Source organism: Symphalangus syndactylus, chromosome 13 (genome assembly GCF_028878055.3).
Source record: "Symphalangus syndactylus isolate Jambi chromosome 13, NHGRI_mSymSyn1-v2.1_pri, whole genome shotgun sequence".
Lineage (NCBI taxonomy): Eukaryota > Metazoa > Chordata > Mammalia > Primates > Hylobatidae > Symphalangus > Symphalangus syndactylus.
In genome coordinates, this window is record NC_072435.2 from 105,509,136 (window position 1) to 105,524,334 (window position 15,199).

At 43.3% G+C, this 15,199-nt stretch overlaps 1 protein-coding gene across 19 annotated transcripts in view; it reads right to left on the reverse strand.

Annotated features, from left to right (window-relative positions):
- The window catches only part of GIT2 (GIT ArfGAP 2), a 65,527-nt gene that overhangs the window by 37,144 nt on the left and 13,184 nt on the right, over nt 1-15,199 (reverse strand). For all 19 annotated transcript variants that reach the window (XM_055240084.2, XM_055240082.2, XM_063614439.1 and 16 more), the window contains exons 6-7: nt 15,048-15,178; nt 12,648-12,742 (exon numbers count right to left, since the gene is read on the reverse strand). In XM_055240084.2, coding sequence (XP_055096059.1) covers nt 12,648-12,742; nt 15,048-15,178 — 226 coding nt within the window. The remainder of the gene's footprint in view (nt 1-12,647; nt 12,743-15,047; nt 15,179-15,199) is intronic.

Here is a 15,199-nt window from a genome sequence, read left to right on the forward strand (position 1 = left end):
CTTCAACTCCTGACCTCAGGTGATCTGCCCGCGTCGGCCTCCCAAAGTGCCGGGATTACAGGCGTGAGCCACTGTGCCCGGCTTATTTATTTGAGTCAGGGTCTCACTCTGCCCCATGGCTGGAGTGCAGTGGCGTGGATCTCGGCTCACTGGCAACCTCCACCTTCTGGGTTCAAGCGATTCTCATGCCTCAGCCACCTGAGTAGCTGGGACTACAGGTGTGCACTGCTACACCCGGCTAATTTTTTTACATTTTTAGTAGAAACAGGGTTTCGCCACATTGCCTAAGCTGGTCTCAAACTCCTGGGCTCAAGTAATCCACCTGCCTAGACTTCCCAAAGTGCTGAGATGACAGGCGTGAGCCACCGTGCTCGGCCTGAGTTTTAAAAATTCTTTAAATATTCTGAATATGAGTAATTTGCTGGATATGTGATTTCCAAATACCTGTATTTTCTCCCAGTCTGTTGCCGGTCTTTTCACTTTCTTAACTAGTTTTCTCAGAACAAAACTTTCCCTTTTTTTTTTTTTTTTTTGAGATGGAGTTTTGTTCTTGTTGCCCAGGCTAGAGTGCAATGGCGCAATATTGGCTCATTGCAACCTCTGCCTCCCGGGTTCAAGCGATTCTCCTGCCTCAGCCTCCCAAGTAGCTGGGATTACAGGCATACACCACCATGCCTGGCTAACTTTTTGTATTTAGTAAGAGACACAGTTTCACCATGTTAGTCAGGTTGGTCTTGAACTTCTGACCTCCGGTGATCCACCTGCCTTGGCCTCCCAAAGTGCTGGGATTACAGGCGTGACCCACTGCACCTGGCCAAAAATTTTCAGTTTTGATGAAGTATAATTTATCAATATTTTCTTTTATGGATTGAGTTTTGGTGTTATATTTAAGAGGTTTTCTTTTACCCCTTGCAGAGGCAACGTCTTGCTCTGTCGCCCAGGCTGGAGTACAGTGGCATAGTCATAGCTCACTGCAGCCTCGACTTCCTGGGCTCAAGTGATCCTCCTACCTCGGCCTCCCAAAGTACTAGGATTACAGGTGTGAGCCACCATACTCAGCTGATGGCTAAAAGCTTTCATCCAAGATCACAAAGATTTTCTGTTTTCTTTTTTTTTTTTTTGACACACGGTCTCATTCTGTCGCCCAGGCTGGAGTGCAGTGGTGTGATCTCAGCTCACTATAACCTCCATTTCCTGGATTCAAGTGATTCTCCTGCCTTAGCCTCCTGAGTAGCTGGGACTACAGGCGTTCACCACCATGCCCGGCTAATTTTTGTATTTTTAGTAGAGACAGGGTTTCACTATGTTGGCCAGGCTGGCCTCGAACTCCTGACCTCAGGTGATCCACCCGCCTTGACCTCCCAGAGTGCTGGGATTACAGGTGTGAGCCACCGTGCCCGGACCTCTTACGTTTTCTTCTAGAAGTTTTACAGTGTCAGGTTTTACGTTTACATCTATGATCCTTTCTAGTTTCGGGGTAAGGTGTGAGGTTTAGGTTGAAGTTCACTTTCCTGCACGTGGATGTCCGGTTGTCCCAATGCATTAAAAAGACTATCCTGGGGTGCGTGCAGTGGCTCATGCCTATAATCCCAGCACTTTGGGAGGTCGATGCGGGCAGATCACGAGGTCAGGTGATCAACACCATCCTGACTAACACGGTGAAACCCCATCTCTACTAAAAATACAAAAAATTACCTGGGTGTGGTAGCGTGTGCCTGTAGTCCCAGCTACTCAGGAGGCTGAGGCAGGAGAATCACTTGAACCTGGGGGGCCGAGGTTGCAGTGAGCCAAGATCCCACCACTGCACTCCAGCCTGGGTGACAGAGTGAGACTCCGTCTTAAAAAAAAAAAGAAAAAAACAAACAACAACAAAAAACTATCCTTCCTCCACCACTGAACTGATTGCCTTTGCACTTTTGACAAAAATCAATTGAACAGGCCGGGCACGGTGGCTCACGCTTGTAATCCCAGCACTTTGGGAGGCCAAGGTGGGCAGATCATGAGGTCGGGAGATCGAGACCACGGTGAAACCCCGTCTCTACTAAAAATACAAAAAAAAAAAAATTAGCCGGGCGTGGTGGCAGGCGCCTGTAGTCCCAGCTACTCAGAGAGGCTGAGCCAGGAGGATGGCGTGAACCTGGGAGGCGGAGCTTGCAGTGAGCCGAGATCGCGCCACTGCACACTCCAGCCTGGGTGACAGAGCGAGACTCCGTCTCAAAAAAAAAAAAAAAAAAAAAAAAAAATTCAATTGAACATATTTGTGTGGGTCTATCTCTGGATTCTCTATACTGTTTCAATGGCCTATATGTCTATCTCTTCATTGGTGTCACAGTCTTGAGAACTGTACAGCTTCATAGCAATTCCGAAAAATTGGGTGCTGTACTTCCTTCCACATTATTCTTCTGCAAAATTGTCTGGGCTACTCTAGTTCCTTCACCTTTCCATTTGAATTTTTAAATTATTATTATTTTTGGAGATGAGGTCTCACTCTGTTGCCCAGGCTAGAGTGCAGTGGCACGATCATGGCTCACTACAGCCTCAACCTCCTGGGCTCAGGTGATCTTCCCACATCAGCCTCCCGAGTAGGTGAGACCACAGGCATGCACCATCACACATGGCTAATTTATTATTTGTAGAGATGAAGTCTTGCCATGCTGCCCAGGCTAGTCTCAAACTCCTGGGCTCAAGTAGTCCTCCCGCCTTGGCCTCCCAAAGTGCTGGGATTACAGGCATAAGCCACTATACCTGGCCTCCATCTGAATTTTAGAATCAGCTTGTCTATGTCTAATAAAAAATCCTCAATTGAAGTAAATTTACACATTTATTAACTTGTGGAGAATTGACATGTTATTTAGTCTTCATATCCATAAGCACAGTACATCTCTCCACTTACTCAGGTCTTCATTGATTTCTTTCATCAGCAGTTTTTGGCATATAGATACTACATATATTGTGTATTTCATTAGATTTATACCTAAGTACTTAATTTGGAGCTTATTTTTTTGAGACAGAGTCCCGCTCTGTCGCTCAGGCTGGAGTGCAGTGGCGAGATCTCGGGCTCACTGCAACCTCTACCTCACAGGTTCAAGCAATTCTCCCGACTCAGCCTCCCGAATAGCTGGGACTACAGGCGCCCACCACCATGCCCAGCTAATTTTTGTATTTTTAGTAGAGACAGGGCTTCCCCATGTTAACCAGGCTGGTATCGAACTCGACCTCAGGTGACCCACCCCCTTCTGCCTCCCAAAGTGCTGGGATTATAGGTGTGAGCCACCGCGCCTGGCCAATTTGGAGCTTTTATTACTGGTATTGTTTTTCTAGATTCAGTTTCCAATTGTTCACTGCTAGTCTAAAGAAATATGATGGATTTTTGGCAGGGCGCGGTGGCTCACACCTGTAATCCCAGCACTTTGGGAGGCCGAGGCGGGTGGATCACCTGAGGTCAGGAGTTCGAGACCAGCCTGGCCAACATGGCGAAACCCTGTCTCTACTAAAAATACAAAAAATTAGCCAGGCATGGTCGGCGGGCACCTGTAATCTCAGCTACTTGGGAGGCTGAGGCAGGAGAATTGCTTGAACCTGGGAGGCGGAGGTTGCAATGAGCAGAGATCGCACCACTGCACTCCAGCCTGGGTGACAGAGCAAGACTCTGTCTCAAAAAAGGAAAAAAAAAAATGGATTTTTGGCTGTTTGATACAATTTTGGCCTGATGCAAAATTGTATTCTTGCAATCTTGTTTAACTCAAGGTTCTGGAAACCTTTTTGTAGGTTCCTCGTGATTTTCTACATAGAAATCATCTCATTTGAATGGGGACAGTTTGATTTCTTCCTTTTCAATCTGTATACCTTTTATTTATTTTTCTTGCCTCTTGGCACTGGTTAGGATTTCCAGTGTGATGTAGAAGAGAAATGGTAAGAGTGGACACCCTAGTCTTTCTCCCAATTTGAGAGCAAACACAGTCTTTCATCATTAAATAGATACTGTTTATCAGATCAAGGAAGTCTCATCTGTTCCTAGTTTGCTAAGAGTTTTTTTAAAACATGAATGGATGTTGAAGTTTGTTGAATGCTTCTTCTGCATCAACTGATATGATTATATAGTTTTTCTTTTTTACTGTTAACATGATAGATTACATTAACTGATTTTTTTTTTTTGAAACACAGTCCCGCTCTGTCACCCAGGCTGGTGTGCAATGGCGCAATCTCAGCTCACTGCAACCTCCGCTTCCCGGGTTCTAAGTGATTCTCCTGCCTCAGCCTCCCAAGTAGCTACATGCATGCACCACCATGCCCAGTTAATTTTGTATTTTTAGTAGAGACGGGGTTTCACCATGTTGGCCAGGCTGGTCTCAAACTCCTGACCTCAAGTGATCCGCCCGCCTTGGCCTCCCAAAGTGTTGGGATTACAGGTGTAAGCCACCGCGCCTGGCCTGATTTTTAAATATTAAATCAGTCTTGCCTATCTGGAAATCCCACTTGGTTATGTTGCATTTTTCTCTATTTTTTTTGAGACAGGGTCTCACTCTGTCACCCAGGCTAGAGTACAGTGGTGTGAACACAGCTCACTGCAGCCTTGAACTCCTGGGCTCGAGCAATCCTCTCACCTCAGCCTCCAGAGTAACTGGGACTACAGGCACGTGCCATCATGCTAGGCTAATTTTTTTGTTGTTGCAGTTTTGTAGATGGGGTCTTGCTATGTTGCCCAGGCTGGTCGCAAACTCTTGGCCTCAAGCAGTCCTCCTACTTCAGCCTTTCAAAGTGTTGTGATTACCACTGTGAGCCACTATGCCGGGTCTGTATCACTATTATTATTATTATTATTATTATTATTATTATTATTATTACTATTATTAGAGATGGAGTCTGACTGTCGCCCAGGCTGGAGTGCAGTGGCACAATCTCAGCTCACTGCAACCTCTGCCTCCCAGGTTTAAGCGATTTTCCTGCCTCAGCCTCCCAAGTAGCCGGGATAACAGGCGCCCACCATCATGCCCAGCTAATTTTTGTATTTTTAGTAGAGACGGAGTTTCACCATGTTGGCCAGGTTGGTCTCGAACTCCTGACCTCAGGTGATCCACCTGCCTCAGCTTCTCAAAGTGCTGGGATTACAGGCATGAGCCATTATGCCCAGTCTGCTTTGTATTTTTTTTTAATTATCCTTCAATGTCTGTGGGGTTTATAGTGACAATTCCATCTGTATTCTCTCATTTTTGTCAGTATTGCCAGACATTTATGAGTTTTACTAATCCTTCTGAAAAACTAGCTTTTGGTTTCATTGATTTTTCACTACTGTTTCCTTCTTTCAGTTTCATTGATTTTTCGCTACTGTTTCCTTCTTTCAGTTTCATTGATTTCTGCTCTTTACTATTTGCTGCCTTCTGTTTGGTTCAGGTTTATTTTGCTCTTTTTTTTTTTTTTTTTTAAAGTTTCTTAAGGGAGGAGCTTAGATTAATAATTTGAGGCTAGGCGCGGTGGCTCACGCCTGTAATCCCAGCACTTTGGGAGGCTGAGGCAGGCAGATCATTTGAGGTGGGGAGTTAGAGACCAGCCTGGCCAACATGGTGAAACTCCATCTCTACTAAAAACACAAAAATGTGCCAGGCATGGCACTGCATGCCTGTAATCTCAGTTCCTCAGGAGGCTGAGGCAGGAGAATCACTTGAACCGGGAGGGGGAGGTTGCATGAGCCAAGATTGCACCACTGCACTCCAGCCTGGGTGACAGAGCAAGACACCGTCTCAAAAAATAATGATGAGAATGATTTGAGACCTTTCTTCTTTTCTAAGGTAAGAATTTAATACTATAAAGTTTTCCTCTAAGCATTGCTTTGGCTGCATCCCAGAAATTCTGATATGCTGCATTTTCATTTTCATTCAGTAGAAAATATTTTTTCCCTTAAGACTTCCTCTTAGATCCATGGATTGGTTAGAAGTGTGTTGTTCAGGGTTGGGCACGGTGGCTCACACCTGTAATCTCAGCACTGTGGGAGGCTGAGGTGGGTGGATCACCTGAGGTCAGGAGTTCGAGACCAGCCTGGTCAACATGGCGAAACCCTATCTCTACTAAAAATACAAAAATTCGCTGGGTGTGGTGGCACGCGCCTGTAATCCCAGCTACTAGGGAGGCTGAGACAGGAGAATCGCTTGAACCCAGGAAGCAGAGGTTGCAGTGAGCCGAGATTGCACCACTGCACTCCAGCCTGGGCAACAGCACAAGGCTCTGTCTCCAAAAAAAAAGCAGCATGTTGTTCAACTTCCAAGCACTTGGGTGTTCTCCAGTTTTATTTGTATTACCTATCTGTAGCTTAATACTATTATGGTCTGAAAATATACTTTATAAAATTTTAATTATTTTAGATTTGCTAAGGTTTGTCTTATGACCCAGGATATGGTCTATCTGGGTGAATGTTCAATATGTACTTGAAAAGAATGTGTATTCTAATGTTGTCAGGTAGAAGAGTCTATAAACATCAACTAGATCTAGTTGGGTTTTGGTCTGGTTTCGTTCTATATCCTTACTGATTTTCTATCTACTAGTTCTATCTATTACTAAAAGATGAGTGTAGAGTCTCCAACAATAATTGTAGATTTGACCTTCTCTCCTTTTAGTTCTATCAAAGTTTTCTTCATGTATTTTGAAGGTCTGTTGCTGGATGTGTACACATTTAGAACTGTTATGCCTTCTTGATGAATTGACTCATTTCTGATAACAGTATGACCCTCTCTATCCGTGCTAATATTCCTTCCTTTGAAGTCTACTTTGTCTGATATTAATATAGCCACCCTAGCTTTCTTTTCCTGAGCCTTTGCATGGTATACCTTTTTATACTTTTGGCTTTTAACTTATTACCTATATTGTTATATTTCAAATGGGTTTCTTGTAGACAGTATATATTAGGCCTTATGGTTTTTTGTTTGTTTCTTGAGGCAGGGTCTTGTTTTGTTGCCCAGGCTGGAGAGCAGTGGCATGATCAGCGCTCACTGCAGCCTTGACCTCCTGAGCGCAAGTGATCCTCCCACCTCAGCCCCTCCTGAGTAGCTGAGACTATGGGCATGCACCACCATGCCTGGCTGCTTTCTATAAAATTTTTTGTAGTGAAGCAATCTTGCTCTGTTGCTCGGGCTGGTCTCAAACTCCTATGCTTAAGCGATTAGGAGAATTGCTTCAGGCTCCCTGAAGTGTTGGGATTACAGGTGTGAGCCGCAGCTCCCAGCCCCTTTTGTTTTTTAATCCATTCTGACAACCTCTGCTTTTCATTGATGTGTTTGGGTCATTAACATTTAATGTAATTATTGATATGTATGGATTTAAGTCTATGATGTTATTATTTATTTTCTATTTGATCCTTAGTTTTTTGTTCTCCCCCCTCCTCTCTTTTGAATATTTTGAATCAAAATATCTTTTGATGATTTGAGTAATTTTTAATACTCCATTTTCATTTACCTCTAGCATTTTTGATCACATATCTTTGTAGTCTTTTTTTTTTTTTTTTTTTTAGATGGAGTCTCACTCTGTCACCCAGGCTGCAGTGCAGTGGCATGATCTTGTCTTGGCTCCCTGCAACCTCTGCCTCCCGGGTTCAAGCGATTCTCCTGCCTCAGCCTCCCAAGTAGCTGGGACTACAGGCACGCACCACCACATCTAGCTAATTTTTGTATTTTTAGAAGAGACAGGGTTTCACCATGTTGGCCAGGATGGTCTCAATCCCTTGACCTCATGATCTGCCTGCCTCAGCCTCCCAAAGTGCTGGGATTACAGGCGTGAGCCACCGCGCCTGGCTTATAGTCTTCTTTTAGTGGTTATGGTAGAAATTACTATACATATACACACACACACACACACACACCCCTAACTTTTCACAGTCTACTTAGAAATGCTATTTTACATTTCCAGTAGACGGTAGAAATCTTACCATTATATTTTTTACCCTACCCCCTTTTATATTATAGTTGTCAAATGTATTACATTGATATATGCTGAAAACCCTACTAGACAATTTTTTTTGAGACGGAGTCTCACTCTGTCGCCCAGGTTGGAATGCAGTGGCGCAATCTCGGCTCTCTGCAAGCTCCACCTCCCAGGTTCACGCCATCCTCCTGCCTCAGCCTCCTGAATAGCTGGGACTACAGGCGCCTGCCACCACGCCCGGCTAATTTTTTGTATTTGTAGTAGAGATGGGGTTTCACCGTGTTAGCCAGGATGGTTTCGATCTCCTGACCTCGTGATCCGCCCACCTCAGCCTTCCAAAGTGTTGGGATGACAGGCGTGAGCCACCCCGCCTGGCATTTTTTTTTTTTTTTTTTTTTGAGATGGAGTCTGTCACCCAGGCAGGAGTGCAGTGGCACGATCTCAGCTCACTGTAACCTTTGCCTCCTAGGTTCAAGTGGTTCTCCTGCCTCAGCCTCCTGAGTAGCTGGGTTTCAGGCATGTGCCACCATGCCCAGTTAATTTTTGTATTTTTAGTAGAGACAGGGTTTCACCATGTTGGCCAGGCTGGTCTCAAACTCCTGACCTCAGGTGATCTGCCTGCCTCGGCCTGCCAAAGTGCTGGGATTACAGGCTTGAGCTACTGCCCCTGGCTGACAATGTTATAGCTTTAAGATATGTATGATAATTTCAACTTTTTGTTTGTTTCTTGAGACAGGGTCTTCTTACTCTGCCAGATCTTTAACATTTCTGTTGTTTTTCTTTCATTCCTAAAGTTCTAAGATTCCCTCTGGCATCATTTCCCCTCCACCCAAAGAACTTTCTCTAGCATTTCTGTTAAAGTAAATAATAATAATTTTTTTTCCTGTTATAATGTCCTTATTTTGCCTTAATTCCAAAGGTTATTTTCATTGGATATAGAGTTCTGGGTTGACAGCTCTTTTCTTTTAGTACTTTGAAAGTATTGTTTCTACCATCACAAAGAAGATGAGAAAAAAAAATAATAAAAAATAATAATAATAAAAAAGGAGCAGTGGCTCATGCCTGTAATCCTATCACATTGGGTGGCCCAGGTGGGTGGATTACTTGAGCTCCGGAATTCAAGACCAGCCTGGGCAACATGGTGAAACCCCATCTCCACAAAAAATACAAAAGTTATCTGGGCACAGTGGCACACACCTGTAGTCCCAGCTACTGTGGATGCTGAGGTGGGAGGATCACTTGAGCTCAAGAGGTTGAGGTTTCAGTGAGTCGAGATCACGCCACTGCACTCCAGCCTAGGCGATGGAGTGAGACCCTGTCTCAAAATAATAATAATAATAAAAGTATTATTCTGGCTGGGTAAGATGGCTCATGCCTGCAGTCCCAGCCCTTTGGGAGGCCGAGGTGGGCAGATCACGAAGTCGGGAGTTCAAGACCAACCTGGCCAACATGGTGAAACCCCATCTCTACTAAATACGCAAAAATTAGCCGGGCATGGTGGCAGGCACGTGTAATCCCATCTACTCAGGAGGCTGAGACAAGAGAATCGCTTGAACCTGTGAGGTGGAGGTTGCAGTGAGCCAAGATTGCACCACTGCACTCCAGCCTGGGCAACAGAGAGAGACTCCATCTCAAACAAACAAACAAATAAAACAAAGTATTATTTCATTTCCTTCTCATCTCTATGGTTTCAGCTAAGAAATTCACAATCATTCAAATCACTATTTTTCTATATATGTGTCACTTTTTCCTGGCTGCTTTCAAGATGTTTTCTTCAACTTTAGTTTTCAGCAGTTTGATTTTGATGTGTCTCAACTGTGGATTTGAGTTTATCTTCTTTGGAATTTTCTAAGTTTCTTGAATCTGTAAGTTTATGTCTTTCACCAAATTTAGAGGTTTTTTTTTTTGAGAGGGAGCTTCGCTCTGTTGCCCAGCTTGGAGTGCAGTGGCGCAATCTGGACTCACTGCAACCTCTACCTCCCAGGTTCAAGTGATTCTCGTGCCTCAGCCACCTGAGTAGCTGGGATTACACGTGCGCACCAACATGCCTGGCTAATTTTTGTATTTTTAGTAGAGATGGGGTTTCGCCATGTTGGCCAGGCTGGTCTCAAACTCCCAACCTCAAACAATCTGCCTGCCTCAGCCTCCCAAAGTGCTGGGATTACATGTGTGAGCCATTGAGCCTGTTCCAAATTTAGAGGGGTTTTTTTGCCAATATTTCTTCAAATACGTTTTCTGCACACACCACTCTTTCTCATCTCTTACTGAGAATCCAATGACATAAATGTCAGACATTTTAGTATTTTCCCACAGGTCCCTGAGACTCTGTTCAGCTTTTTCTTCCTACTGTTTTCTCCTCTCTGTTGCTTAAACCAGATAATTTCTAGTGATCTGTTTTCAATTCACTGACTTATCTTTGTCATCTCTATTCTTCTATTAAGCCCATCCAGTGAGTTTTAAATTTTTAGTGTTTGTATTTGTCAGTTCTAATATTCTTATTTCGTTCTCTTCTGTATCTTCTATTTCTCTGATGGGACTTTCTATATTCCTGTTTGTTTCAAGAATGTTTGCTTTTACTTCTTATAGCATGGTCTTAGTAGCTGCTTTAAAATCTTTGTCTGATAACTCCAACATTTGTGTCATCTTGGGGTTGGCATCTGTTGGCTGCGTTCCCTGGCAAGTACATGAGAATTACTCATATGTCAAGTCATTATGGATGGTATCCTGGACATTGTGAATGTTATGGGACTCTGGGTCTTCTTTAAACTTTATGCAAAAATGTTAATATTTTTGTCTTAGCAGGCAACTGACCAGGTGAGGTTCTGCCTCCTGGGCAGATGGTGAGAGAATAGAGAGAAAAAGAAAAGCAATCAGGATCCCCCCCAACCCCTTGCTCAGAGATTTAGGAACCTGTGCTGCCACTACTGCTGCTGCTATTGCCCACAGGCTTGCCTAGGGGCTGGATGGGAGAGATCAGAAACAGGGAGGAGGAGGAAGAAAAAACCCCAGGGGAATCCCCTTCCTCTCTGTCCTGTAGAAGTCTCATTTCCTGCTCTTTAACCAGAAAAAGGCTTTTTTTTTTTCTTTTGAGATGGAGTCACATTCTGTCCCCCAGGCTGGAGTGCAGTGGTGCAATCTTGGCTCACTGCAACCTCTGCCTCCTGGGTTCAAGCAATTCTCCTGCCTCAGCCTCCCAAGTAGCTGGGACTATAGGCGCCTGCCACCATGCCCAGCTAATTTTTTTGTATTTTTAGTAGAGACGGGGTTTCACCATGTTGGCCAGGATGATCTGGATCTCCTGACCTCGTGATCTGCCCACCTCAGCCTCCCAAAGTGCTGGGATTACAGGCGTGAGCCACCGCACCCTGCAGAAAAAGGGTTTTTTGCACTCATTATGTACTTCCAGTTTTCAGGCTGTCATTGAAGTCCTATCAGAAGTAAGACAAAGAGGACACTCACCACCAGCTAATGGCACTTTGAGTTCCCTAATCCACCAACCAGGATTTACTTTTCAGAGTCTTTAGCTAGCTACTCCAAGCATTTGGTCCAGGTCTGTTAGTTCTATTTTGCAGGAGACACAGTGGGGTATGCTTACTCCATCTCACCCAGAACTGAAACTACACCAGAGGCTCTTAACTCTATCATACAACCAGGATGGAGAACCACTGCATACATGTATGTGAATGTTGTACATCAGGGGTTGGCCAATATTTTCTGTAAAGGGCCAAATAGTAAATATTTTAGGCTTTATGGCCGTCTGGCCTGTTGCAACAACTTAACCTATTCAACTCTGCTGTTGTTATGTGAAAGCAGCCATACACAAGTTATAAATAACTGGGCGTGGCTTTCTTGCAATAAAACTTTATTCATTTATTTTTTAGAGAGATGGGGGTCTTGCTTTGTCACTGCACCCAGGCTGGAGTGCAGTGGCACGAACATAGCTCACTGCCACCTTGAATTCCTGGGCTCAAGTCCCAGCCTCCCAAGTACCTGGGACAACAGGCGCGTACCACCATGCCTGGCTGATTTTTAAAAAAACCTTTTTGTGGAGACGGATTCTCACCCCTCTTGCCCAGGCTAGTCTCGAATTCCTAGGCACAAGCAGTCTTCCTGCCTTGGCCTCCCAAAGTGCTAGGATTACAGGCAAGACCCACTGCACCCGGCAAAAGCTTTATTTATTTATTTATTTTTATTTATTTGAGACAGAGTCTCACTCTGTCACCCAGGCTGAAGTACAGTGGCGCGATACAAAACTTTATTTAATAAAACAAGTAGCTGGCTAGATTTGGGCTACAAACCATGGTTTGCTGACCCCTGTTCCCTATCACAAATAGCCAAGTTGGCTTTGACAAAGTTTACTTCTGGACTTTTTTTCCATTCCTTAGGAAGAATTTTTCAAATAACTAGAAAGGTTATTGCTTTGCTCCTACATTCCTAGTCCCACCATGTTCAAGAACTGTGGTACCCATTCAATTTTGCTTTGATTATTCAATCTGATTCTTGAAATAGTCATTTCTCTAGAGCTATTAAAAATGAAAAATCTAAGGAGATTTGTCCAACTTTATATCTTTTACATGTAACTGACAATTCTGTAGTTATCCTTTCAAATTAAAACCCATATGTACAGCTTTCTCAGTGATATGTTAAAGCAGAGGAGGTAATAACAAATAGTGTCCCAAATTGTTTTTCTAGAACCTTCCCAACTGGAGATGTGAAGCGGTCGTTCTCCATCCACTCACCTGGTTTCCTGCCACAGAGATAGAAGGCTAGTCTGTCCGTTAGCTCATACTGTATTTCCACGAGGCGCTCTGCCAGCTCATGGTGCCCTCCTTGCCTATCAAGAGAAAACAAAGTACCATTTATATCGCTCACTATTCACTGGCTTTAAAATGGAGAAGTACAAAGATGTCTCCTGAGACACCTGAGCAGTTTATCACACAAGACTTTTGAGAATCATCAACCTTCTTGTGGGAGGTAGATTTCTGAAGTCTACTTTGCATCCCACTTTTATAAATGGTTTTCACCATCTGAACTAACCCCTTTATTAAGGCACAAAATAGAATATTTAATAAGAAATTCAAAGACTTATGAGATGGAAGGATAAAGAATGACTTAATTTAATAAGGTAAAAAAAATGAAATTAATCAATGGTTTAGGGTAGAGGTTCTCAAAAATTAACTAGCGCATTTCTAGAAATATACCATGTGCAGGCCACACCCTTGGAAATTCTGAATCAATGGGGACAGGATGGGGCCAGGGGCCAATACGTTGAAGAAGGTCCTTCCCCTAGGTGATGCTGATGCAGATAGTCTGACTCTGGATGAGAGTCTAGTAACCACTTCAAAGGCTTCAAATCAGCAAGAGACAGGCCAACCTAACGCACAGCTCACGCCTGCAGCTACTTCTGCCTCCTTATCTTCAATTTGCACAACAGAAAATATTAAGTTTACCTTTCAACATCCATGAAATAAATACTTAGGCTGCTTAGGATCCTTTTAGTAACAAGGATACAAATTATATTGAGATTATTATATGCAAGGTACAAGTGCGAAAATTCCAAGGTAAGTGTAGTAAGTATCATTTACCCAGGGCTCTCGTCCAAGATCAAGTATATTTTTTGGTGTTTGTCCTTAAAAATGGCAAAAACTGCAATTACTTTTGCACCAACCTGATAGTTTCAGCCAGCTTCTCTCCCCACCATTCAAGGCACTCACAACACCCTCCAACCTACCACACAGCTTTGATTTGTGAGAGGCACATCTTATTCTTTCATTTTTTAGTATCTGTGAAATCAGGAAATATCCTACAATTGATGATACACCATAATTTAATTGGCTGAGCTCTTTTTATAGTGCTCTGTGAAATAATGAAGCACCGTGCAATACTGTACTCCTGCTGTTATTCCCAGACCCACTCTGTTCTTTCCAGTCAGGTCTCCTGCTGTGCTGAACACACTTTGTCCCTCCCTGCCTCCTGATCTTGACTCCTGCCTTTCCTCTTACCTGGAATGCTTCAGCTCCTCCTTCACACATTCAAATCCAACCCATTCTTCAAGACCAGCTGAAGAAATTTCTTAAATGATTTGGACCACAATGAAGAAATCCTATATATGCTTTTTAAGACCAATTATCTATTTTGGCAATGAATCCCATATGGTCTTGCCTCCTTGAACTCTTTCAGGCATTTATGAATCATCTTTTCCAAGAGAGTAAATTCTGTGAAGGCAGTTTTGTTATTTGCCCATTTTATCCTCTGTGGAGCAGAGTATTGTGCTTCACAGTTAATAAAAGTATTTTGGAAAAAGAAGGAAAGATGATTGATCTTTGGCCATTTAAATGATATTCAAGACTAACCTACAGATTTATTTTTCAAGGACTTTATTAATAAAGAAAAATTTAAAGAATTTTACAGTGAGCACTTTTTTTTTTTTTTTGAGACAGTCTTGCCCTGTTACCCAGATTGGAGTGCAGTGGCATGATCTCGGCTCACAGCCAACCTCTGCCTCCCAGGTTCAAGTGATTCTCCTGCCTCAGCCTCCCAGGTAGTGGGATTACAGGTGCCTACCACCATGCCCAGCCAATTTTTTTTTTGTATTTTTAGTAGAGACAGGGTTTCAGCATGTTGGCCAGGCTGATCTCGAACTTCTGGCCTCAAGCAACCCATCCGCCTTGGTCCCTCAAAGTGCTGGGATTACAGGTGTGAGCCACCGTGCCTGGCCTAGAGTAAGCACTTAGATGTCTACTACTCAAACCTTAAAATTAACATTTTACTATACTTGTTTAGTCACATATCTATGTATATATTTGCTTTTAAGTTCAAGCAATAACTAGGATTATTAAAAAATAGAAGCGTGCATTCTGTAATTCTTGATACTTGATTTGGAATCTGACTACAGCTCAAATATCACTGTGTTATAAAGGATCAAGTAAAAGACTGGAAGCTTAGCACACTGGTTCATGATTCTAGCCTTCCTCGACTTTGCCAGGCTGAGCTTATATGCATTTGAATGTCTTCATCTGTAAAATAATGTACATCTTTAAAGGGGTTAAATATTAACATGTACAACTTAGCTATTTAACAAGGAATCATACCCAACAAAAAAATCCCAGAGAGAAGTAGCGAGAATCTAGGTCTCTTACCTTGCATAATCAACGGGAGTTTTTCCACTAGAATCCTGTGTGCCTGGGTCTGCTCCATATACTGCCAATAATTCAGCCTGTAAAATCTGCCCTGCTTTGGAGGCAACATGGAGTGGGGTGTTTCCTTTTTCCTAAGAATCATTAATAAAAAG